At 39.7% G+C, this 26711-nt stretch overlaps 1 protein-coding gene across 3 annotated transcripts in view; it reads left to right on the plus strand.

Annotated features, from left to right (window-relative positions):
• Positions 1-26711, plus strand: part of phf14 (PHD finger protein 14) — a 63978-nt gene that overhangs the window by 25653 nt on the left and 11614 nt on the right. Inside the window, exons 10-17 of one of the 3 annotated variants that reach the window (XM_066715527.1) lie at positions 62-168; positions 506-601; positions 6522-6625; positions 7301-7432; positions 10309-10474; positions 14235-14291; positions 14393-14514; positions 23866-23983. In XM_066715527.1, the coding sequence (XP_066571624.1) occupies positions 62-168; positions 506-601; positions 6522-6625; positions 7301-7432; positions 10309-10474; positions 14235-14291; positions 14393-14514; positions 23866-23983 (902 nt within the window). The remainder of the gene's footprint in view (positions 1-61; positions 169-505; positions 602-6521; positions 6626-7300; positions 7433-10308; positions 10475-14234; positions 14292-14392; positions 14515-23865; positions 23984-26711) is intronic. The other 2 variants (XM_066715528.1, XM_066715529.1) reach the window with 2 other exon arrangements.

The raw sequence follows: 26711 nt of genomic DNA on the forward strand, positions 1-26711 counted from the left end.
TGCTGAACGCCGTGGTGTTTATTATGAAAATAATGGTGTCACACGGTGTCCTTTCACACAGAGAGGAACATGCGCATGATCCAGATCCAGGACAACATCGCGGAGCAGAAGAACCTCAAAGACAAGCTGGAGAACGAGCAGGAGAAGCTGCACATCGAGTACAACAAGGTGCGGACGGTTTATTGATCCTTACTTAGCCCACTGTGTGACGTCAATAATTCAGACCAGGAAGTGCAGTCTTGTCAACATATTGGAACCTTGCTTTCATGTATGTGAAGAGAAGAAAACAAACCTGGCTTGTGATCTGTCGACAGAGACACACAATATAAATAAACGCGCGCCCCAGTGTTGGGACACCCTTATCTTTCTCCTCTGTGTAGGTCGCGGAGAGCCTCCTTCTGACACAAATGCCAATATGTACCGCTTGTACACCGAATTTATATTTAGTCGTCATTGTTGTATCTTATCTACATTTGTTCCTGTGTTTTTTTTTATCTCCTCGTAGTTGTGCGAGTCTCTGGAAGACCTGCAGAATGTCAATGGCAATCTGAGGACTGAAGGACAGGCGATGTGGTCTCTGCTGTCCGGCATCCTCGGACAGGTCGGTTACCCCTCTCCGAATCCTCTCTCCGTTCATTTGCTTCGGCCATTTCCATTTCCTCGTGTGCCTTTAGATTTTCACGAAGGGGAGAAAAAAAATCTATTTATCAGGTCCAGCAGCACTCGGGAGTAATGATTTCTGATTTGAAATAAATCTAGATTGTAGTGAATCACCTACTGGGAACTTGTGGCTTAATTTTGTTGTTGTAATAGCCATCTTGTTTGTAAAATCCTTTCATTCGCTGTAACTGATTGACCTGTCATTCGCCATGAAGCCAGACCCGAATCTGAAGCTAAATCTGCGTAGTACCTGCTTCTCGCCATGGCAACAGGGTTACTGAACTGTGCAGCCGCAAAAACTTCAGTAATTTAATACTTTCTGGGAAATATATCGGTATCACCACTGTGTACATACATATATTTATACAGTCCTTTGTGGAAGTATTTTGTTCCTTTTGCCTTTTGTTCCTTTAAAGTTGCAGTCGTGACACTTTGAAGTAGGAATGAATGTGTTATTTACCCCACCGAATCCACACAAAGAAAGAACTAAATAGATAATGTGAAATAAATATGGAAACGTCATCGTTGTATACGTCGTTTTCAAAACCGTTGCTGTGGCGAACCTAAATTCATTCAAAGAGCTACAGAGTTCAATGGCTGAGATAGAAGGTAAGGAGGCCATTACTAAAGAAATAAGCATCTCAAAGCCTGCATGGAGTTTGTAACAAAACACGAAAGTTATCCTGCAAAGCTGATTAGAACATTTTTGTATAAATGCCAAGTGTTATGTTTGGTGCACACCCAACACAGCTCATCTCCCAGTCAACACCATCCCTGCAGTCCAGCCTGGTGGTGCAGCATCTTCCTGTGGAGACGTTTCTCCTCAGCAGGGACTGGAAAGCTTGTTAGGATGAAGGAATAATGAATGTAACAAAGGACAGGCAAATACTAGAGGAAAACCTATTACATTTGGATGAAAATTCACCTTTGAGGACAATGATCCAAAGCACAAGGCCAAAGTGGCTGAAGAATAAGAAAGTGAATGTCCTTGAGTGGCCCAGTCAACGTCCTGACTTGGAGAATCTGTGGAAAGATGCGAAAACTGCCGTCCTTAAGCGAACCCCAAGCTTGAGTGAATCTGACGAGAAGAATGAGCAGAAAATGCACCAAGCCGGTGTGCAAAGTTGGTAGAGACTCACCCAAAAAGATCTGCTGCTGTGATTGCTGCCGAAGGTGCTTCCACCACATAATGAGATCACAAGTCTGAATACTTACACGATGATTACATGAGTCCAGATTCTGATTTTCATAGTGTGACGATGTCGAAGGTCGTTTTTTACGTTGCACTTTTGTTGATTTGGAAAGATTATAACAGAAGGTTGCCAGTAGAGTGATGACAAAGTGCTGTTGAGAAAGTGCCGGGCCTCTCTGAAAGACAGAGATAGGGAATATAAAGGGCTTCAGCGACACAGACCCGTCAAAGCCAGGTGTGTCTGCCGACCTCTCGATGCATGAACGGACAGGCCTTCTGTCCTGGCTGGTATGGAGTGTCGAGGAGGGTCACAGAGAGGGTGAGAGAATCGGAGAGACATGAGACCGAGGGAATCATAATGTTTAGAGTCGGGGTTATAAAATACGTTTTAAACATTTGCTAAATGGTGTGAGAGAGGCTTGTGAACAGTCCCCTCACCAGAGACAGGTGGTGCTTCATTTTGCATGAGAAACCTTCAGTCAAAGGTCGGTCTCTTAAGCGGTTTGTGAATGCGCTGTATGCATCGCTGCAGGGACATCGTTTGAGTTGATTAGTTGGGGTGTATTGAACAGTGGTAGATGCACATAACATTAAATATTGAACTGCAGAATGTGAAAAACTTTGACTAAACTGGACACACACATGCAGTATATACACATACAAGCACACATATAGCCTGTATATATTTTTTTGTTTCAGTTGCCACACACGCCACAATGTTTGATACATTGTCCAGTCTTTAGAGAAAACTGCATTTTGTTTTCCTCAAAGCTGTTCTGACTCAACTGGTATAATTTGACATGGAGGAGAGGTGAAAATTAAGTAGATCTATCTAGGAGACTCGTCGCTGCACATGACCACAGACAACCTGTTATAAGAAGCCCACATCCACGTTCATGTCATCAGCTTAGGAATGACCTAGTCACTCAGTTAAGCCTGGGTTTTGATAATTTGCCTTGTGGGTAGGCAGTCTCGAGTTTTCACTTTATAAGATCTCACTTTCTAGTGAGGTGTCTGATAGTTGTCCTGAACACTGTCACTGAACACACATTAGCGACTGCAGTGTGTTTGGCAGTGTGTTGATCAGACGTCGATGTCACAGTAGTCTCCAGCTTCATGAAGGCTAGGGAGCAAAGCCAGCATCGCTGAGGGGAGAAAGCCGAGCTTCAAAGTGTTATCGCCAATGGTGATAATTAATCACAGAAACGTTAATGAGAAATGGGAGTTTCCATCAGCCAACTCTGCCTGTCGTTTCTGAGCTGTGTTTGGAGATGATACGTCCAAAAGTAAATTAAAACTCCTACATCTGGTTAGAGAATCCACTGCCCCTTGTTTGTGTTTTCTATGAGTCACTTTTTTTTTTTTTTGTTGAATGGCTTGGCTGTTGCCGAGAACCTGGTGGACGACTTCTTTAATGCGTTTTGCAGCGTTGGATCCCCTGGGATTGGGGGTGGATTTGTGGTGATTATGAAAATCAAGATAGAATCTGTGGAATTGAGATGCCGGTCACATCTCCTGTCTTCCCTGAAATAATGGCATTTGGATAAACCCGCCTCATGCTCCTTTCATTTCCCTTGGCCTTTGAATTCGGAGGTGGCTGAGTGCCACTGCCTCCCTGCTTCGGATAACAAAGACATCCCGCCGCAGGGGTGGACAAATCACTTCTATGTGTTGTAGTCCAGTGAGCTACCAAAACGTAAACTATGGTAGCCTGCCACAGATTTTGGTAGCCCACATTTCATTCATTTCTATGTAATGAAAACTCTGGGTCCATGCATATTCAAAACGTAACCAACATCATTTCAGCAATTATGAGGCTGTCATAACACCAACACATCTGTGAATGTTAGAACAGTAGATCTAGTAGTAGCTCATAAAATAATTAAATTCAGCATAGTTTTATTTCTCTTGCATTGGACTCACGTCCTTGTTAATAAGTTAAGGACTCTCATCCAGAAAGAGAGATGCTCTCCTTCTCAATGTCGGCACTACTTACTGTTACCCTACAGTTAATACAATGCATCACATTACTGCAAACTTTCCCTTCCCACCCGCACAATACAAATACTGCGAGCGATCTTCAAAATACAGATCTAATGGCAGAGTGTACCTGTGTTTTGACATTACTCGAGACAGTGTGCTTGAGTCACAGATGAAATGCCCCTCTCCCTCTTGGGGTTGACATGGTTTTAGTTTAATGCCCTCGAGATGAGCTCACAGAACAGGTTTACATGCACGAGAACAGTAATCTAGACACTGGCTGTGACAACTTGTTCAAATTAAATCGGTTTTCACGTCACTGATGGAGCAGCAAGCCATTGATATACATGTTTTATTAGGCCTACAACTACTGAACAGTGCACAACAATGTAGAAAGCATAATGATAAAAGGAGAGGAAAAAAGAAGAAACCGCTCTCTGCATTGCCATTAACCTGAAATACACCATTGCTAACCATTAAGCAACCCCCAAGCAACTTGAGAGAGCTTGAGCGAATCTGACGAGAAGATTTACTTACTTACTTACTCAATTTACTTTATTTACTTACATTACCTTGAATTCCTACAAATAACCTCACCAGATCTTTAAACGTATCACTTTTTAATGCAGCCATTTAAGGCGATGTATACATACACACACATACACGACTGTGTCCGTGGCATTTGCACGTGTTTTCCTCCATGGTTTTGTCATGTTTATGTCATTTACTATATTTGTATTAGGGAGTATTTGGGATTGACCTGTTTCTTTGGCCATAAAACAGATTTTCCCAATTTTCAGGCCAACCGTGCACGCGCGTCATCACTTAATGAGTTACAAACATTGCATGTAAACTCCCCCCTGTGGCATTTGATTAAACTTGTGTGTGTGTGTATGTATGTGTGATTTTATATATATATATATATATCTTTGTTTGTGTGTGTGGGTGTATATATCCATTACAAAACAAACCAGCAACTACAGATGTCTACAACTGTACAACTAACTCATTTCGCCAACACAAATATTATAATTAGATGTCTACAGTTGCACAACTAAACGCACAGAGCTCAACGTAAGTTAGTTCCTAATAAGTTTGCCTTACCTTTACTTTATTTTATGCAGTTTTAACGTTTCAGTTGGCTTCTTCTGCATTTGGACAACTACACAAACTCCCACCTGCCTAGTGGAACAACCAGTCACAGCTCTGTGTTCAGCATAAAGCCCTCCCCCATAGGCCTTAGGGCCAATCACAACTCGCATTCAACACAGAACTTGCACCCACGTATTGCGTCAATCAAGACCAGAAGTCTATAAACAATATTGTTTTATAGTCGCAGTAGTCCCGCAAGCTTTGGGCCATTACAGTTTGGTAGTCCGTTCCCAATTTTTGGTAGTCCCGGGCCAGGACTACCGATTTGTCAGCCCCTGCCGCTGGCCAATGGCTTGTCCTAATTTTACATAATCTTCTGGGCTGTTGGCTTCTATTGTTATTGCAGTTGAGTCTGGTTTTTGTTAAATTATACTTTTGAAAAACGGTTAAAATTGATTATTTGCAAAAAAAATCCATCACAAATAACTTACTCTGGTGAATCAGTTTTTTTTTAAGAAATGTACATGTTTGAGGGGATTTTATTATGTTTGAGAAGTTACATTAGTTGTTATACTAAAGCCACTGTATAGGTTTTGATGAGGTCTATTCACACACATTTCCTAAATATGTGCGGAGTACACAAAACTGTGCTTCTTTCTGAGACGATACGGTCAAAACAATGCACTGGTCAGACTAGTGTTGGGATGGCTCTTGGGCACAACCAGTTCATCCCCCTTTACCCAAATGTTACCAACCCTCCTGTTTGCAAACAAAACCGTCAGTATTTTACCTTTCCTTAACCTGAGAGCAAAACAACCCCTCAAATCCAGTGCGTCTCCTCGTGCAATTCTTACCGAACAGCAGCAGAATTCATTTGCACAGCTTGCATGACACTTTTTTCCAGTTGGCTGAGCAGATGCAGGCCCACAGGGCCACGGAGAAATGACTTTGATAGATGGTTGCTGTCTGCGAAGCTAGCATGCTGCAGATTAGTGGAAACCCGAAGAGAATCTTGTCTGCTTTGTGGAGAGTTTGGCCCAATAAGATAATTTTTCTAATTAACCTATGGAGCACCGATGTAGCAGGGATGTTGAGGAAAATAAACTGCCTCAGTATTCTTTTGTCAAGGATAGTGTTTTTCTCTGGGCCTAAACCAACTTGTCCTTGTCTGTCACTTTCAAAACTCGCACAGGAGTAAGTTGTGGAATTGATTTCTCTGTGAGATTTGCACGTGCGCCGGTTTTATTTTATTTTTTTAATCTTGCAGGGGTACACTTCCTGTTCGGCTGGCATGGGTTTCACTACATTTCTAAATCATGCTTGGGTACCTGGTGTGTTGTACTATGCACAATGCAAGGGAAATGGATAATAAATTGTTACACACTGATACTGATACACACATTGTTACTCGCCTTGGCATCGTCATGTGATTGTGAAGCATGCAATCCCGACCTTTAGATGCTTGGCGTTGCTTTAGTAAGAAATTAAAGCCCATCTTAAAATTAACGATGAAAAGTAATCTAGCTAAAAAAACATATTAATAAATACATTGTCACTTTTTGTTTTACTAACTTGTGCAATATGTCTGGAATTGCAGAAATTGAACACCCCAAACATTTTACGAGCCCCGAAGGAGAGGAAACCAAGTAAAAAAGAAGGGGGGACACACAAATCTTCAACTCTACCTGCTGTTCTCTACAGGTAAACCTGTTTCCAATTTAATATTTAGATTATTTTCAGCACAAAAAGAAAAATCTGTCCAGTCGGTCATGAAGGTCAAGTTGTGCGCTGCTAGAGTGTTTTGAGTTTGGATTGAAGTGGGTGATGCTTTTAATTTATAACAGAAGGCTATGTATATGTTTTTAGATACATTAAAGGATATATAACCGCTTAGTAAGAATGCCAATCCTCAGACAGATCATTGTGTGCCTTCGTTTCTGAATCGACAGCTTCGGCGAATGTCTCCCGCAGGGTCGTTAAGAGCACGCTGTCATCCATATGTGTGTGCAGACGGGAGATGATCGCAAAATTAATTGCCATTATGGATTTGGGGGGTGGGGAAAATTGATAAATTATAAGCCGACGACAGTTGCATAAATCAGCAAACAATAGCACTGAAATGTGTCTAAATGTGTAAAGAGCAACTGTTCCGGAATTCCAATAAGTATGAAAATTATCTCCTACATGAGACATTAGTTTTATGTGGTTTTTATTCCTAGTCATTAGCAGAGTTCTTGATACATCATAACAGCTGTGTTGTATCTATATTTATTTGCTGTAGCAAGTGTAAATGGCTGTTGTATTTCCGACTAAATGGGTCTGTAAACCTCAGCCGTTTCTTTGAGCTGAAGGAAGCCGTGTTTTTTGTTCTCACAGCTGTGGAATCTGCAAGAAGAATCAAGACCAGCACCTTCTCCTTCTCTGTGACACCTGCAAGCTCTACTACCACCTGGGCTGCTTAGACCCGCCCCTCACCAGGATGCCAAAGAAAACCAAGAACAGCTACTGGTGAGAGTGTGACTTAGTCTCCTTTATCTCTAGACTAATCGCTTATTTTTGGTACTTATCTCGGCCTGATCACTTCCATTACTTAAAGCGTGACTCCAAATAGCCTTTGACCTTTAGACCTCATCTCAGCAAATCCTGTGTCTTATTTATTATAAATCCACAGGTAATTAGTGGACTTCTAAGGAGTCAAAGTTGATCTGCAGCCTCAAGCCTGAATATGAATCGGTCTGTGGCGGTACCGGGTGCGGAGTACGGATTTACGCTTCGGCCCGTTCTTCCTTTAAAGCTCTCCTTCGCGTCCGCGGCCTCGTCGTCCGGTTTCCGTGTGATGAAAAGGCGGCGCTCAAGAAGTGAAAGGCTACTGCATTACAGAGTGAACCTCCTTCAATAATTACCCGTTGTGTTGTCTGTGATCGTTCCTAATGAGTCTCGAGAGGTAGGCGCGTGTCGGGCTGGAAGCCGGCTTTGAGGAAATTCCTCGGCGCGGGCGGAGAGTCGTCTCGAGGCAGGTTACCTCGGGGCGAGCACAGCGGCACCTATTACTCGAGCTCCCATCAGCGAAACAGCCGCACACATCTGATTCTGTCAGTCTAATGCGGGATTAGTATCGAGGGAATCTTGAACCATCGCGTTTTCCCTTCCCGGCGAGTTGACGTTTCAACTTTAAAAACCCAGTGTTTCTGATGTTACTGCATAAGTGCGTGACTGTTTTTTGTGCATTTTGTTGTGCCTACGTGTTTGTTCGTGCTGTATGGAAGAAGTAAAATTTTATATGAATATAATTTTATATGTATTCTTATTTCTGGTGATTTATAACATGTTTGTATTGACATACGGACCTGTGCGCATGCATTTGTGTGTTTTTAATTTGCTGTTGGTTATTCCTTTCTCAGTTGTATTTCTGTAAGATTGTGAGGCTGTGTTTAACTGCTAGTATATGTGTTTTATGAAATAAAATATAATATGAAATTATGTGTCTGTTTACAGAGAGGAGAATGTACACAACTGACAGTGATTAGAATAACTAATTTAATACATGAATAACAGACCGCAGTTTGGTTCCAGTTTGCTGAATAAGAATCGAGAGAGAGTTTATTATGTCTGCTCTTGCAAGTCAAAACTAATTAAGCGGTCTGCAACGGGGTGTTCTCAGTTCTTATATTACTAGGTTAGGTAAGGAAACTATTACGGTACCATTAAGAAGTTTATTTATTTATTTATTTATTTATTTATTTATGAAGGTCTAAGCAGAACCCTTTCTACAAACCATGTGAGTTCAAGAGAGAGAGAGTGTCTCTAAGCTTGGAGGTGTTGTGTACATGTCAGAGCTTCCCGTTTTATAACCACAGAGCTGTGTGTGTTATATGTATGTATTATAGTTTCTATCCCTCCAGGATTGTCCCACAAATTAGAGGTTAATCTTCTGGACAGCACTGGGAGCATCCCGGTAGAAGAATCATTCAGAGGACTAATCTAAATGTCTATCGAATCGTGATTTAGATTTATCCTCTTTATTAGCGCCTTGGTATTTTACAGCCTAGATGTTTAGCTTTTCTGACTGGGTTTAGACTTCGGGGTTTGGCTAGGATTGGTTGATTTGATTTAATATTGGGTGTTGTACTTCTGCTGGCATATCTAAGACTGGTTGGGTTGTGGCTTCATGTGTTGGTGCTGGTTTGGTTTGGGGTTCTGGCTGTTAGGACTAATCGTGGAATAGGTTTCTCTTGGCCTAACAGTGACCTGGCATATGTAGTGATAATTCTTTCCTTCTATCCTTCCTTCTAAATATCCAGTTGTCAGGGTTATCCCAAACATAAATGTCCAAATATGTAGCTCTTTATTGTCTATGCCTTTGACATTTGCGTTTTAGTTTTGAAAGTGTTTTATGGTAATTGTAAGAATAAAGGAAAGTTTATTTCACCCCCCCGCACACTCAAAGAACAAGATTTTTTTTTTTTTTTTTTTCCTCTTTCTATTAATCTTGAAAGGGACAAAACACAGATGAAAGGAAGACAGTCAATACAGCTGAGCTCTTTCTACCACAGTCATATTCGCCAAGATGTACCTGGACTAATTAAATGTGAAAGTCTAGTGGATGATAAGAAGAACAATTCAAGCATGAAATGCCCAGTGAAGACACAAGAAAGTGGTATAAAATAGAAGCTTAAGTGTCCTTAATAGGGTTTGTTTTTTGGTTTGTTTGTTTCCAAAGCCATCAAACCCTTTTATTAAAACATATAAACATTGGTATTATTTCATGATGTACTGTTTGTTTATTGTTCTACCATATTTGTCTTTTGAAAACTCAATAATATAAAACCAATAACCTGTATGTGGTTGAATAAATAGAGCAGATGCTTATTTTTGTACTGACACGTAAAGCTGAACAAAATATAATTTCTAGCAGCTGTGAATCTGAAAGCAAGACCGATTAAGCAAAGCCTGATAAATATTAGCTCGGATTCATTTTCTGATAAATGGCGCTAAAAAACACACAATACAAATCTAATATTTGTTGTATTATTTGGGGTTTTTTGATTAAAGGGATGCCACATCTTTTCACTTTATTATTGTCCTGTTTTCTTCTAAAATGTCTTCATAGTTGACCCTAACAGTCATGTTATTGATTGTTACGCCTCATCCTTTTATGTATTGAAAATGCAATTAACAGCCTTAAAAATAATGGTAATAATAAAGTGACAGAGGAAATAAATACGAGAGAGAGAGAGACGGAGAGAGAGTGGCAAGTTAAAAAGATCCTAAATCATCCCAGGTGTCCTCTGAAACACAATAATGCGAGACGGTGTGTTTTCAAGTGGTGAAAAGCAGCAAGCTCGTCTTCCTCCTTTTGAAGATGCTCTTTGTGTCGTTTGCAGGCAGTGTTCGGAGTGCGACCAAGCCAGCAGCGACATGGAGGCTGACATCGCAATGGAGACCCTGCCAGACGGCACCAAGAGGTCCAGGAGGCAAATCAAGGAGCCGATAAAATTCGTTCCCCAGGACGTATCACCGGAGCCGAAGAAGGTTCAAGTGAGGAACACGGTAAATTTTCTGTCTTGCAAAAGTGCAGTTCGTGTAAAGTGATCGATTCTGATGGCATTTCCGCTAATCGGTCCTTTAGGTTGCCTGTCGTTACCTGCCAAGAAGGAAGTGGTAAATGGATTTATTGCATTAAATTCAGGGTGGAAAATAAACCACATTTCTGCAGAGGCCGTCAGATTTCCCTTATTTAGATTTCAAGTGGACTTTAAAATAACCTCAAATGTATACAATTGCCTTCCTCTAAAGAGCCTATCAGTGTCCTGCAGTGCTTTTCACTTCCAGCCAGTCCATTTTCCAACATAACCAGCCTTTGTACCTTTGTGTACAGTATGCCTGCTCTAACTGTAACGAACTGCCTCTTGGCCTTGTTGATAAACCCTCATATTCAAATCCTAGTCTGAAGATCATTTTTCAGCTCTAGGGGAACCAAGACAGGTTCCTGATGGTGAGATGGTGAGATCTTATTCTAAGTTTTTCAAATACTCTTGGTTGATAAATATTTGGCTGTTTTCTCCTGTTTTCTAACTTGACAAACAGTAGGTGAGCGCTGTGCTTCATTACAAAGATGTAGAAACACAAAATAATGTATGCTTTCAGTTTTTTCTCCTTATTTGTACAGAATTATTTTGTTTTTAAGAATATTTTGTAGCAATGAGTTTATTTATGCGTTTCCTACAGCCTTTATAAATGTACATTACCATCGTATATATATATTTATTTATTTCCTGGGTATATTTTTCATTTATTTAACGTGAGCCAAGGTAGATAAGTGTGTGACTACTACTATTATTTATCATTTATTGTTTTCACTTATCATTCCCTACCATACGGAGATCTTCTGAGATTGTTCTGTTCTCTCTTCCCTCTAAAGAAGTCTGATAAAAATAAAAATAAAAACCCTGCAAAAGGTATTATGTAGCTTTTTTATTTTCTATTTTGAAGGTCCTATAAAATACATTTTGGGAGGGATAACTTCTGAATGCAATAATCTTTTGTGATTATTGTTTTGTACAGAATGTGTTTTAACAGATAAATAGAAAGACATTTAATGGAGGATCGCATATGAAAACCTTGCAATGACAAAAGCATTGTTTGTATTTTCATAATGCTCAATTGGAAGTGTGGTTCCTTCGCGATGACCAAAAGGTATTTCAGATTTACACAGAAGGAACACAAAAACGCACTTTAGCGTATAATATTTTGTTTCAGATAAAGTTATATATTTGGATATTGTCTTCAATTGTCTTCATTTATTAACTATGATGCAGTGTACACTGTACTTACGGACATGCATCGACTCCAAAGACTTCATTGGTGCATCGCAATCCTTAGACCAATGGACTCTCTCACTTTCCATGTTTCTTCCTAGTCAATAATATTAGAAAATCAGTTCAAAATCCACATATTTTATAATAAAGCCCAACCCTAGGGCATAGATCACGATAAATGACATAGACATGCGTGTGTAACGGGACACCACAATCACAAGCACTTCCAATGATTGTGATCAAGCGTTGACATAGCAAATTGTCGGACCCAGCATTCAGAGACGAAGCCTGGAGACGCGTGTCACCTGAACACAGACGCTGTCGGGCAAAATTTTCTGTGCTGCTACCCCAACCACGAGTGACATTGTTTTTTATAATCGGAACTTGTTGCAGATCATACTGTTATCCAGTCAGATGTATGACTTTGAATCGAGCGTTGCTTTTCTTGTGGGTGTATAATGGCATGTAAAATCGAAATGTTTCTGTACCATGATGAATCACGGATTTAGTCAGTGTGCTTTTGCAATTACAGGCTTGTGGTGAATTGGGGAAGTGGCTGATATTGTTAATTTAACAAATCAAGGCAGAAAACGCAACTTCTTACTCTTCAATTGTTTTTGTACTCTCCGTGCTGTGGCTTACAATTAAACCACATCAACAGCCCCGTTCACGTATCTACAGTATTTCCATTATTATTTGGGGTTTCATCTTTTTTTCTCTCCTTTTTTTGTGACGTGCCTAAGTTAATGAGCCAAATGAGAGCCAAGGGAGTAAATGTTTGGTTGATGAGCAGACTGCACTGTGAGCTAGGATCAACGTTGAACTTTCTTCAGACACAAGCCCAGCACCAGCTGTAAATGACCGGCTTCCTTTTGCATTTTCCAATCATTTAACCCGTTCCCGTGCAGCTGTGGGGTTCTGAATTGGTATTTCAATTTAGGCAGAGTGACTAATCTGTTTCCTGCTGGTGCAGCCCTGGTGACAAAAGCTTACAACCCTGGAGATAGCAAGGCCGAGCTTCCCTTTGACCAGAACATCGGACCTTTTTCTGAGACTTCGGTCTTGTACCGTTTTCACGATATTAATGGAAAATAATGGACATTGAAAGATTTGGACAGATCTGTACATTTGAAAGCATACAAATATATAATAGTTTAATAGAGCAAGGGGAAATTAAACGGTAGGTGTCCCATGAAAGACCCACTGTTTTATTTGTTTTTATCAGCTCAGTGTAATATTTAATTGAACTCCTATTAGAACCATAGTTATACATTTCCAGCCTTTGACTGCTTGTTGGGTTTGTGTATTTGAATCCATGCATTAATGGGTAAGGTTAGGATAAGTAAGAGCAACTCCTCACAGAATCACTGTCAAACTAAGATGAAATACACAATGCACAGGGTAAAGGCATTATCTCAGAAGAATAATGCATTTAAAAAACAAAGTGTTGTGGGATTTTTTTTTGCTACCACTGTTACAAGTGAAGTGATGGCAGTAAATTTAGAAGCCAATTGGCAATGTTGTAGCAGTTAACATTTATAATGATAACTATTCCATCTGCCATATGGTTCAAAGCCAAAGGCAACAGATGGAATTGTTTTCACAATCTGTTTAAATATGTTGTTGATTTTGCTTCCTCTTTTAAAACCACTGGGCACCTTCATCTGCATTTTGAATTAAAAAAGAAACCCGATTTTGAAAGAGAGTGGACTGTACTCTATCATGTGCATTTGAAGTGCTGTGCAGTATATTTGGAAACTGATCTGATTGAAATGTGTACTTTTGTTAGTTTCTGGCACAAGAAATGCAATTTCTGAACGCAAATCTCAGACCTTTTCCACTTTGGGTTATGTTGACATTTTCCGCTCCCGTCTTTGCAGTTAGAATCGAAAAACGCGATGATATGAATTCCCTGTAATTGCTGCACTCCAGGTTTGGTTATTATGACGGTAACAGGTTAATGTGGATTAAAATGCCGAGGGGAACTCGACAATGCCCATCTTCACAGAGATGCTGCCACGCAACCTTGAAAATATATATTTATTTTGACTACGGAGTGACACAACAGGGATATACAGTGGCAGTAGTTATCAGATGTAATTCGGGGGAACAGTAGTTGTTTCTCTCACGCAGGGAGGACTGTGCTCCTCTGATTATTAACCCCGGGAGTCTGTGGCTCCTGCAGTTGTCGCTCAGGAGGGTGGGCGCTATCTGAACATAGTCATAAAAGACTAAGGACTGCTGGGAAGTGGAGTGGAGATGTATTTACCTTTGAAAAGGTTATGATCCAGACAGTGGTGTATTCTGAGCTTTTATGAGGCATGAAACATTAACCTAACTTTATTGTTTGTTTGCAATTAATGTTTTTTATATATATATATATATATATATATATATATATATATATATATATATATATATATATATATATATATATATATAATACACACAAACATATACTGTTTAAAATCATTCTTGTTGATTTCTTTCAGAGAACCAGAGGTCAGAAGAGGAAACGGGTCTCGATTTCAGAAGAGGAGAAACCAGAGGTAAGTTTTCTTTTCCTTCCAAGGCATCAATACTTTTTTGAGCATTAGTGTTCCTCCAAATTCAACATGGCTTCCTCTCCGCTCTCCGTGTTCTTCCTCAGGAGCCGCCGCCTCGGGAGAGACGCCAGCGCCAATCGGTGATGCAGAAGAAGCCCAAGGCGGACGACTTGCGGACAGAGTGCGCCACCTGCAAGGGCCCGGGAGACAACGAGAACCTAGTGAGGTGGGCCCGATCCCGCGGACGTTTCCCCCCATGATTAAAGTTCCATCTTCATTAGGATCGCCTTATGTCCCATGAATAAAACGGCCGCGCTGAATGAGGAAACGAAATGTGATTTAGGGGGAGGATTCGCCGCGGAAGTGCTGATTGATCCGCTTTATTGAACTGCCACACACATTTACACTGCGGGTTTAGATGTAATTAAATAGGATAATCTGTTTTTTGTTTTCTTTTTTTCCCCCTGCTTTTCTTTTCCCTTTCATTTCCCTCTCCTACAAAAAGGAATTCTCCCTCAACATCGAAGTCAATAGCTGGTACTTAATTGCAGTCTATAACGAAGAACAGTCCATCTCTAATTAGGAAAGGTTAGCAGTTGTCTTAGCCCCATTTAAAGCTTCCAGTTATTGGCTTTTATTTCAGTACTGTACTTCATTATCTGATAGGGTTGATATATCATTGTTTTATTCCTGTCCTTGGCAGTTAGTACAAGTGCAGACTTTTATTCTGATCTTTCTTGGGTCCTTCTTGGCATCCAGTTGTTGTCTTCTTGATGCCTCTATTAATGCAAAACAACTGTGTATTTAATGCTTCTCGCTACACAGCTACAGAGTTGTGTTTGCAAGGCATGTAGTGATACTTTGAATACAATTGAATGCAACTTCCACCCTGCATGTTTTTACGGTTTGTCAATGTTATGATTTGAAACATTTGCAAAGGTTAATTGGCAACCCCTTTACTAAATCATTACTTACCCTCAGTTTCCTAATTTGTTTATTTTGCATGTGTTGTGGCCTGTGTTTCCTGCCTTGTTGTCCCACGACCTGTCCTGTCCTGGCGATGCTCGACACGCAAGCAGCACAATTTCAAATGATTAATGACTCGGACACAAGAAAAGAAAATGTAGAATTGGAGGACTTTTAAAAACTCTCGCCATTAAGTTTAAGCCCTCATGTGTGAGTACACCTCTGATATCTTCCCCATGAGGGATGGTAATCATTTAAGTGATTGGCATTAATGAGCACATTTTTCTCCCGGTTGAATGAATGTAAATGGCAGGAAGAAGTGTAGTCCCGAATTACACAGAAACTTTGACCCTCCTGTCAATGGCAAATTAAAGCCGCTGTTCCTGAATTGTGGCTTTGTTTGTGTCACGGGCTTTCTGCTTCTACACAATCGGATTGTGAACGCGCACACTTCATATTTTCCGGTCCCGATATGCATTTTAAAAGGCCTATCTTTAACCAATGTGAAATATCTCTAGGATTGAACCGAACAGATTCGCTCTTCACAGGTGGTAGAACTTCCACAGGCAGGTCTTCTGTAACTAATTAGGCTCCAGGTAATGCTCAGATTAAAATACTTAATATGTCCTGTATTTCAGATTTAATGTAAATCATATCATTCATTATCCCGGAATAGTACTAAAATGACATCGTCGTTCCCTTCTGAGATTAGTCCTATCTCTAACTTTTTTTTTTTTTTTCTTCTCAAATGATTTTTTTTTTTTTTTTTTTTTTTAAGGAGTTTCTGTTTTTTAATGTTATCCTTTCAGTTGGTGGGTGGGGCATACAGTGCGTCTTTGACACACAAATATTATAACAGCGACCGAACACCAAGCACGAAACGGAGAACACTCCGGAGTAGACTGATATTTACAGTCTTTTTACCCTGTGAATGCTCTTTGTTCATTTTGAGAGGAAGAGACAATGAGATATTTTAATTAAATTTTTAAAAAAATGTAACATGCAGAAAAACTAACACAGGATGTGTTGTCATCTGATTATCTGTGCCTTATGGTCTGTCAATGGTTTTGACAGGTGTCATCTATTCCCCCAAAACAGCATCCCTTAGGGCTCGTGGGATGTTTTATCTGCCACCCATTGGGGGGTAACATGCCATCCTCCCAGGGGACTCCTCGTGGCAACTGCTTACACAGATCCAGACTATTTCAATGCAATGCTTGTGCTTTCACTGTAGTAAAGTAGATGTATACTGTTCTCTTCATATACATATACACACGCACACACGCGCACACACACACATTTTTTGGGTGGAGCAACACTGTCATAAATCAGAATATTGGTAATTTGCTGATTTTATTTGCTGTTGATTTATTTATGTGTTTGTTTTCATGCTTGTTCTAACCCTTTACTGCACACTGTAGCGTTCAGCTACTTCAGCTCCCAGTAAAGCAATCAGAAAAAAAATGTATTTTCTTTAATTTACATCCAATTGAAATATTTTCTCCTCATACCTATAATAAAGGACACAAGTCACCATAAACTTAAAAAAAAAAAAAAACGAAAGCGACATATCTTTGGCTACATTGCTTTCAAACCATGTATCCCCTTTTCAGTGTTTTTGTATTTCCCTTTTCTGACGTTTCCTCCAGCGAAGACGCAATCGAAGCCCACCTCGAAACCAGATGGCTCTTCCCCAGCAGAGTCTAAACAGATCATGAACGTCAGGTTCAATCCACACTTTACTCTTTATCTTTATTAAATTGATACTAATTTAATTCCAACATTACTAATTAATTATAATACAATCATTCCATCAGAGATAAAATGGGGTTTGAAACGGTGCATTGCATGTTTCATGCTTTGCAACCTTCTGTTTGTGGACTGGAAAACATGGTTAGCATAGTTTCACCTCTGACAGACTGACCACCGCACAATTACTTGGCTTATATTTGACTATCTGTTTCTGTACGAAAACAGGGTTTTAAGTCCATAGAGAAGATGTGCTTTCTTATTCCCGTGGATTGTCAATCTCCTATAAGAAGCTTTCACAGGAAATCTGGTTACCGGCATGACATGACATTGCAAGATAGCCAAGTTTCAGCAGTTGTACATAAACAAAAAGTCTCCGAAATCACGGACTCCTTCGCAGTTGAGTTACCGCCAGAACCGGTGCAGCATAGCCAACCGTAAACGCCATAATCCTTCATCTGCCACATGAATCCCGCGGAGAATTCCCGGCTGTGGTTTCGGCACAGTTATATTGAGGCACGAGTCCTGAACCAGGGGGGAAAGATTCTCTGGAAGAAGACTAACCTTTCGGATGATGAGTGCATTTTCCATTACATTTTTGACACGGGATCCTGCGAGATGATTTAACGGTGGCATTTTGTTTTGCTGACTCCCCCTTTCTCCTATAAAAGGGAACACACTCGCGGGGTGAGGTGTGTAGGGGAAGAGTGACCAAGCATCCGAATCCTATTACTCGCAGCTTCTCCCTCCGAAATTGCCTGCGGACTCCGCCATTGCTCTAGCTTGGATTGTATCGTCTCGATTTCTTCAGCCATTTTGATTATTCTCTTATAAACTGTCTAGTGTTTTTTCTTTTCTTTTTTTTTCTATCTAAACCATGTTGTCTTGAAGAATTGTGGGTGGTTTTGGCAGTTTCTAATGGCAATCAATTTAATGCAAGAGAGAAGACGAAGGGACATTTTCTGTACTGCATAGAAAGCATCCTTAACCAAAAATAAATAAATAAATAAATAAACAACACGACACAATTCAGAGTCAATATAATCAAAAGTGCATCTTTAAAATGTTTTACTAGTGGACCTGAACAATAGGCCTGTCAAATTCTTATCTGCGAGAGGAAGCAAGATGGATAACAAAGTCTTTGAAATTCTTTAGAGGAAACAAAAAGGGGAAAAAAACAATGTTGTTATTCTATAAAAAAGGTTATAGACTGCATCTTTAGTGATGTTTTATTTCAGACCCGTTTTCAATTCACAGCGAAATGACATGCACTTTTTAATATTTGTATATTATATTTAAAAGGAAAGAGATAGTGTCGCTATCGTGCAGCCGTAGCTTTTCCTGTACAGAGAAGGGCATCGCTTGAGGGAATAGCGCACGAATGCTGCCTTTCCATATCAAAGGAGAAGGAAGAAAGATGTATTTGAGAAGTTTGTGTGATGGGTAGATTGGAAGTTTTGTTGAGAAGAGGTAATTTATAAAGGAATGGTGCTATTTCATTCTTCTACAACAAGCAATGCTCTCATGAAGGCGAATGGTTTGTTGATCACTGATTCAGTCCTTCTAGTGAGGGGTTGACTATGGATGCACAATTGTTTGGTGAGATTCCCAGATGATATGTACGTTCGCACACATTCAGGTGCATTTTAATCTGTGTTCTTTGTAACGGACGCTTATTGTGCGCACACCACGAAATGTACGTGAGCGTGTTTAGCGTACAAACTCTTCTTTATTGATAAATAAATGAAACTCAACATTATAATCTAGTAAAAGGCTGAAGGTAAATCAAAAAGTGGGCGGATTGCAGAAGTAGATTATCCAACCCTTCCGAAAGTAACTTCCGTGGGAAAAGATGGAATACTTTGTCATCCCGAAATCAATTTGCAACTGCATTGTGCATTATTGACTTCAGCACATGGTTACTCCTCTGTTAATTACTCTGTGTTCCTGTGATGAATTTATCCTGCTGTTTTTGCAAGAGTTAGACTAATAAAACTGGTGATGAAAAGGGTAGGAACTACCAATATATAGACTGTATACTTAAGAGCTTCTTTAGCTTATTTATAAAATAATGTCAGACATATTGCTATTCTAATGGAGTGTCACATAGTTTGTTTGTTTGTTAATCTCATGTGAGGGTTTAATAGTCTTTCCTGTTCAGTGTCACGCTTGTATGACTGAATTTTCAATATTTTAATTAGGATTTTTAAATGAATACAGAACTTATTCAGTATTTAAGCATTGTTTCCAGGAAATATGGTTTAATATTTGCCACCACACTCACAGGTTGACACTGTCATTAAACATGGGTGTCTCATACTGCCAGATTCTTTCCATTTTATCTTATGTAGTTTTCAAGCATTTAAAAGATTACTTAAGTATATTTTCATAACTTTTTTCTCTTTTTGAAAAGCAATTAAAAATGTAGGTTTTTTATTTTATTTTATTTTATTTTTTAGGATCTACAAATTATTCTCAAAGATTTGCCCTCTAAAAGTAAAAGAGTAATATGGTTAATCTACCTTTATATTGGGTTGCTTTATAATCTATTAAATTTAAACTTTTTTTTTTTTTTTCCTTTCCCCGCCACCCCCAGAATGTGTGTTTAACATGTGAAGTTAATTAAATTGTCGAGTGATTGCTTCCTCAATCCAGAGTGGCTCATCGTTTGTACGGTAGTGGTGCTTTCTACCACATTTTGTTGCAGCGGCTACTTTGAGGGGTAAAATATGAACTGAAGTAACAAGAAAGATAAGCTCAGATGAAGGAGCTTTTGCTTCGGGGAGACCGTTAAGAACTCCTTGCAGATTAAACACGAGATGAAAGAGATACAACTGGAGAAAGACGTGTCGCAGACAAAGAGAATCAATAATGTTTCCTTGCATCCAAATAAGATTACATCAATCAATAACCACTCTTTGGAGTGATTGAATTCTGTCAAGTCCAAATTTCTTCAGGTTGCTCAATTTTGCCAATGATTAAAGTAGCCCCAAATTGCTTTGATAACATCAAGGACCTTGTTGTGACAAGGTCTTTAAGTGCAATCTCGAGAGCAGATAGAGGAGAAGAGGGGTGCGTTATTGAAGACACACCTGCTGCTGCGGAGGAATTCGTCTCGGCTGACAGCCTCCTTGTAAAGTTATTGGAGTTGTCAGATGGTTTTATATGAGATTGTAATACTTTCTCTTTCAATACAAACCACTTTCAATGTAGAAGACATGATGATACTACTACTACTAAAAATAATAACAATACATACGTGGTTCTGTTCTTAATTATAGCCAACGTTTCCTTTAAGAAAAATAATGGGTCTTTCCATTTACAATTCCAATTAAAAGTAATCATCTTTCTAGGCCTACCTTGTTTGCATCACTGAGCAATATTTTAATTCAAAGATGCTTATGGTGATATACAACAAACATTACAAAAGGTTAATTAAGGCATAGTAATTAAAGGGGGGGGGTACATTCGGAATCATTTTAGCACTTTGAAGGAAAAATAAAAAAGCTCAAAGGAATTGGAGGCTTAAATTTCTATAACAGGAGCTGAACAGTTTGTGTACTTCCACAGAAAGCACAAACCTCTATGAAATCAATTTCCAGTTGTGTAGAACAATGGAGCAAATCTCATTAGTCTCCTGGCAACATTCGAGCCATTTGTCTTCTTTTCAGCAGTTCAAATAATTTCAATATCCAGAAGTTTCTGGGCAGATGCACATTTGCCCCCTTTGAATCAATTGTTCTTTGGGTCCGTTATTTATATTTTTTTATATGCCAATGCTCCTTGTTAATCTCTCCTTGCTGTGAAATAACACAACACAAAGACGCTTTTGATCCCTGAAGATGTTGCTCTGGTAGACTGTCACCGTACCGGACTCGGCTACAGACTGTGGTCGTGGGCTTTGCTATTCATATGTGGCTGTTAATGAATATTGGATTTTGAGACAAAAAATGCAAAAACAGAATGAAGTGCAATAAATTAGTTATTTTGCAAACATAAATTAATTAAGATTTTCGTATGCCCTGAAACTGGACTATGGCGTAGCAATCTAGTTCCACATTGGCCGTTATTTAAAGATATCTGTCTTGCAAACCAGGTGTGTGTGTGTGTTTGTCTGTTGTATAGAGAGAGGAACATAGACAGATGTCAGTTAGCACAGAGATCTGACAATTCGGACCTGGGAATTAATTTACCAGCTTCAACGCCACAAACCCTCTCCCCGTTTCCTCCCGCTGCTGATGAGAGCTGGGAAGTCATCTTCTGTGTACATGTGATCGGTGGCCTAACCTTGAAAGACTCTGATGTGTTGTGTAAAAATTAGCGCCCTGTATTAGCCTATCCAGTGGTCTGAATCCCACGTTTAATGTGTCTCTTTAGGACTTCTGCTGCTTAAATTCTCTAAAGTTCTGTCAGATTGGGTCAAAAAGCTTTGTTGGAATGAAAAATACTGTACCAGCATATCACACGGTCATCCCTGACCCGTGTGACCACTGTCTGTCAGTTCTCGATCTCCCCAAGTGACACGTCCACTGGAGAACAAGTAGAGACAGACGTTCGTTTCTCTTGTCAGCTCCGCCAGATCTGCATTACAGCCACCAGGGGAAACTTGTGATTCAGCTTTGAGATGTTCTTGTTGTGAGGGTGCTTTCTACACCACCTGACCAGGGGAATTGGAGTGTTTCTTTGTGAAAACTGGAAGTCGCTCTGGGTAAGGGTGTCTGCTAATAAATATTTATTTTGGTTACATGATTCTAATTATCTCCTCAGCACGGGATACTTTTCATACTTATACAATGCATCACCAGACAATAAAAGGTGGCTTTGAAAAGATGTCGCTGCAGCAGAAATGTAGACAACCTTTGTTTACATACACTTCAATTTTGTTATTAGATTAATAAAAAGGTAATATATTTTATATTTTTAAGTGGAACCACACATTTGAAGACTTTCCAATTCCGAAAGTATCAACAACCAATACACAACCATTGCAGTTAATACATCTTTGAGTCTGTAAGTACTTCTTTGGGTCAGTCTGTCTTATTCATTGGAATTTACCTGGCTTTTATATAATTTAATTTAAAACCGGTGCCTGCATTCTTATTTACAGTATTTAAATGTGAAGTAATAACATGCAATCTATTATGATTATTATAATTTCATTACAGTCTTTTTTTTTTCCCTTTCTTTTTGTTCTGACAGAAGCATCACACACGTTGGGGTATCTCCATAAGTACAAGCTCATTAAAACTGTGAACTCGACACCTTTTGCAGCAATTAGTTTAAAGGTCCTCGATGGGTACGGCTACCTAGAGAACGTTGGGTTTCTTGTCTGTGAGAAGCGGCTCTTTGTCAATTTGCCTGACACCCTGTACCTTTTATTCGTGTCTCTGAGCGCCTCTCGCGCGCTCTGTGGAAATGCACAGCCTGTTCCCGGCGTTCGTTCCTCGGCTCCTGCAAGGCAGCTGATAAGGCCCCCTCCTGTGCAGGTAGCGGCGGCTGAATGGAAATGAACGCAGGCATTGGATTCCCGAAATAAAATTAGATTGACCCTTGACTGTTATCTCATTTATCTGATTTACATTGTAAAATCGGAATCTACACTATTGATTACTACATAATTAGTTAATTATGGACAGGAAAGTAGCTAGTTGATTTTTTTTTTTTTCGCCTCTTCTCTCTACCATGCAAATCAGTCAGCGACTGAAGGGCAGTGAAACAACAAATTGTAGCTGCTAGTGAATAACAAAATGGAGGTTGTGTAGTATAACTCTGCCTTCACTACACATTCACTGAGTGCAGTAGTTCTCCCCAGATTATGAATAGTTATTAAATCAATGTGAAGGTCTTGAAGGTTATTTCTTGTTGGACGTTGAGTTGCTGCCGTGATTTAAATGTTCTTTTGAAAATACTGCCTGTTTTTAAGAAAATAGAATGAAGGCAAAAAGTATAACACTGAACATGTGAATGCTGTACATATATCAATGTAATATAAACACATTCAAGTACCAGTTTTCCTTTGTTGATATTAGTCATATCAGTAGAAGAACAATTATTCTGTTCTTGCATCATGAAAAGGCCTTTTTTGTTGCGGTATGGGTTTCCACAAATGTCTGTTGCTTACCTTGACAGCGCTCTCATTACTGTGGCCTACAGCGCTGCACTCAACGCATGGTGTTGTGCATGTTTGAGCTTAATTTGTGCTGTAAGCCGAACTGAAAAGCATCCTTCAGCAGCTGAAACTCTGTCGCCTGCTTGTTTTCGCCAGGGTGCGGTGCTGTTCTGTTCCTCCGCTCCAGTGTCCTTTAACTGCTTCTTTCTGATCTGCATTTGTTTCCCCACATTTGTGGTTACACACAGTAGGGTTTCCGACAGATGTGTCCTTATTTGCAGTCATGCGATGTGTATATAAGAACAATTTTTAAAAGATACTAAAGGTCATGTATTCAGCAGACACATATGACCTTTAGTATCTTTAAAAAATTGTTCTTAAATCACTAATTTTATCAAACTGCTTAAAATAAGTGTTTGTTAAACCAAAAGAACAAGAATAGAAAGGAATAGGCATCCTCTACCGGTGTTGCGCACAGGGGGAAATCCACAATTACCTTGAGGGGTTCCACAAGTATCAGTGTTAGGTGACCCTCAGTGTTGTCACAGTCCTTGCATTTGAAGACTTGTGAATAATTCGTCCACTACATTCTATACAAGACAAAAAGGAAACTAAACTTTCAGTTGTCACAAATAAATCGCTGGGTCTAACACCTGTGCTGTGCTGTAGCTTTACTTTGCCATGTTCAAATATCCCGGGGTGCTGTATCCAAAACCCAGATAAATCATGAATACCCGCTTTGTTATTTTTCAGATGCGATGAGTGTCGCTTGTGTTATCATTTCGGGTGTTTGGACCCTCCGCTGAAGAAGTCCCCAAAGCAGACAGGCTATGGCTGGATTTGCCAGGAGTGTGATACCTCATCCTCCAAGGTAGGCAACAGTAGTGAATCGCAACACCGCACTGAGTTGGCTGCCTGTGTAAGGAAGCTGTAGTAAACATCTCACTAGAAATCAAAAGTCAGCGTGACGGGTCAAAGCAAAACTCCACACACTCACATCAGACCTATGTGTTTTTTAGTATCAAACATTTACCCAAGAAACCCTTCAGGCAGTGAGAGACGGGCCTAGACCACGATATAACAAACCTCTACCACATCCTGTTTGTAATTTTGTTGAGAAACGTGACTTCCTATGACTAGAATAGAAACATGATAGGGTGTGAGTTTGTAATTGGGGATTCACAGGAAGGTTACAGATTTGATGTGGTCTAGGCCACAGATCTCAGAAATGCATCGCAACATGTTTCTCTTTCAGACAGGGTTGCATACAAATGACTTAATCGGCAACAACCATTTCAAACTACTTCTCTATCCGATTTAAAATGTGTTTGCGGAGTTTTTCTACAGATTTAGCAAGACAAACGCAAAGCTTGAACGCAGTGGAAGACTGATAATTTGGAGTAACTTACTATAACTTCACAAAAAAGGTGCTGCTCCACAATAAACTAGACTTTTGTTTCCCATGTCTTTCCTTGTGTGGCACTCGATTGTGATACTTTTAACTTCCGCTGGCTGTTCGTAATAATATATTCCCATATTTCCCTGTCAGTCAAATAATGGACAGTCAGTGACTTTGCTGCGGGGCATTAGGGTAGCATCTTCTTAGCCAGGACTACTGCCTGTCACTTCTCCGTAATAGACAATGTTCATCACAAAGGTCCTGACAGGCTTTCAGATCTTAAATGCATCACTTTTCTGAAGATGACTGCCAGCTGCCATCGAGCCACGGGCTAATGGGAGTAACTGTGATTCATGGTACACAATAAGTTTACTTGCACTTCTTCATTTACATCCTTTGCACAATTCCCAATCATAACCTCTATATCTTCTCTGTTTTCCAGGGTGTGTTGTGAGTGCCTGGGTGTGTCACTGAATGTGCCAAACCCTGAGAGTCCTGGTTTAGTTTTAGGAAAAATGCAAATGACCAAAATCAAATAAAACAAGCAACACAGTAGTCTATTAAAAATAAGCGGTAAATACCGACATAATACATTCTTAAGCACTATTCCTGCATACATGGCTTCAGCCCATCTTGAAAACGGTTTAAAATGGTTTGTCTGCTCATTGAATTAGTTCTTAATTATGGATCAAAGGGAATCTGTGGCCATTTGAAGTTTAAAGCGTTATTCTGATTGCTGTGCAGCCAGCAGAGAAAGTGCTTGTTAAATTCCAGGCTTTTCTGAGACTTTCATTATTGTCTGAAATCTGTTTAAGAACAGCACAGTCGGTACATGACAGCTTATTATCAGATCGGTCCTTTAAACCCCCCTCCCCCCTTATGAAAAGCCTTTTTCCAAGACCTTTCAAACCCACCCTCGTTTTAATTTTAACATTCCTGAAAATGGCACAGGTTCCACGAGAATAAAAATAATATTTTCTTATTAAATTATATTGTATTCCGCCTGGTTTCCACTGGAAGCAAATTAAATGAATAAATATAACTGCATTCAATTTTGTTGAAAGGGCAGTCCTGTCTCACTGTACTTTAGTCATTTGCATGAAGGCGGGGGGTTAATATTATTATTTTAAGGATAAAATAAATATGAAAGGAAAATATATATAATGTTCTCTGTATCTTCGTGATGAGTTGAGAGTTGTTTTTATTTTTAGATTTTTCTCTGTGCAATAAAAGTCTGTGCCAGGCATGAGTGTAGCAATTGCATTATTGTATCTTATTCGTCTTCAAAATATACATATATTTTACTGTTCTGCATGAATCTAACTTGACATCGGAGCTTGTGTTGATCCGTTCGTTTCTAGATTTTAATTGATGAATTTCAGCTATAACGAATAAATCCACACTATCGTTCCTATACTCTTACCATCCCAGTATCCTCACGGTACAGATGTTGAAGCGCAGGAGCCACTCAATCCAAATTCCCCCTTTCTTGTCAGACTATTATAAGTCAAGGGAAGACCGAGCTGCTACTGATAGGTGACCTGCTGTAATATTATAAGGATTACATTTCTCTCTACAAAGGCGCTGAGTGATTGTATTAGCGGCAGATGAAAAAGAGAGAGACTTAAAACACAGTTCTGAAAAAGTACCAGGTGAAAGGGGGCGAGGATTAAACCAGCCTTTGCTTTCCAAAGTATTTCTTGACAGCCGTATTGAAGTGCAAGGCAGAGTCTCTTGAGCCAAGGACTAGATAGCGCCACATTTAATCATCGCGTCAAAGCCCACTCGGCTGTGGTTTGATTTGTGACTTGTCAGCCTCTCGGTCTGTGGAAGTGAACTCACTCCACACCGGCGTTCTCCGATTCATTAGCGCCTGGAGCTCGTGTTTCCCCAACGAAGCTTTGTTTACATAATTATGCTTTAAAGAGGAGGAAAAGAAGTGTATTTATTCCTTCAGATCAGATTTTAAACATTTTACCTATGAAAGAACAATACAGTTACTCATTTTGAGCTGCTATTGCACCTGGCATGACATTTTGAAATATTTAATCTTTAATCTGTGCAAGAAGTAGGTGCCTCCAACCAAGGGTGCAGGAGAAGACCTTCCCCTTCACTGAAGAGCTTATTGTAAATCCAGTGCGCACTCTCCCGATTTTAATTATAAAAAGTGTTGTTACAGTTGACCTGCCGCACATCCGCA

The sequence above is a fragment of the Amia ocellicauda genome, chromosome 10, assembly GCF_036373705.1.
Source record: "Amia ocellicauda isolate fAmiCal2 chromosome 10, fAmiCal2.hap1, whole genome shotgun sequence".
Lineage (NCBI taxonomy): Eukaryota > Metazoa > Chordata > Actinopteri > Amiiformes > Amiidae > Amia > Amia ocellicauda.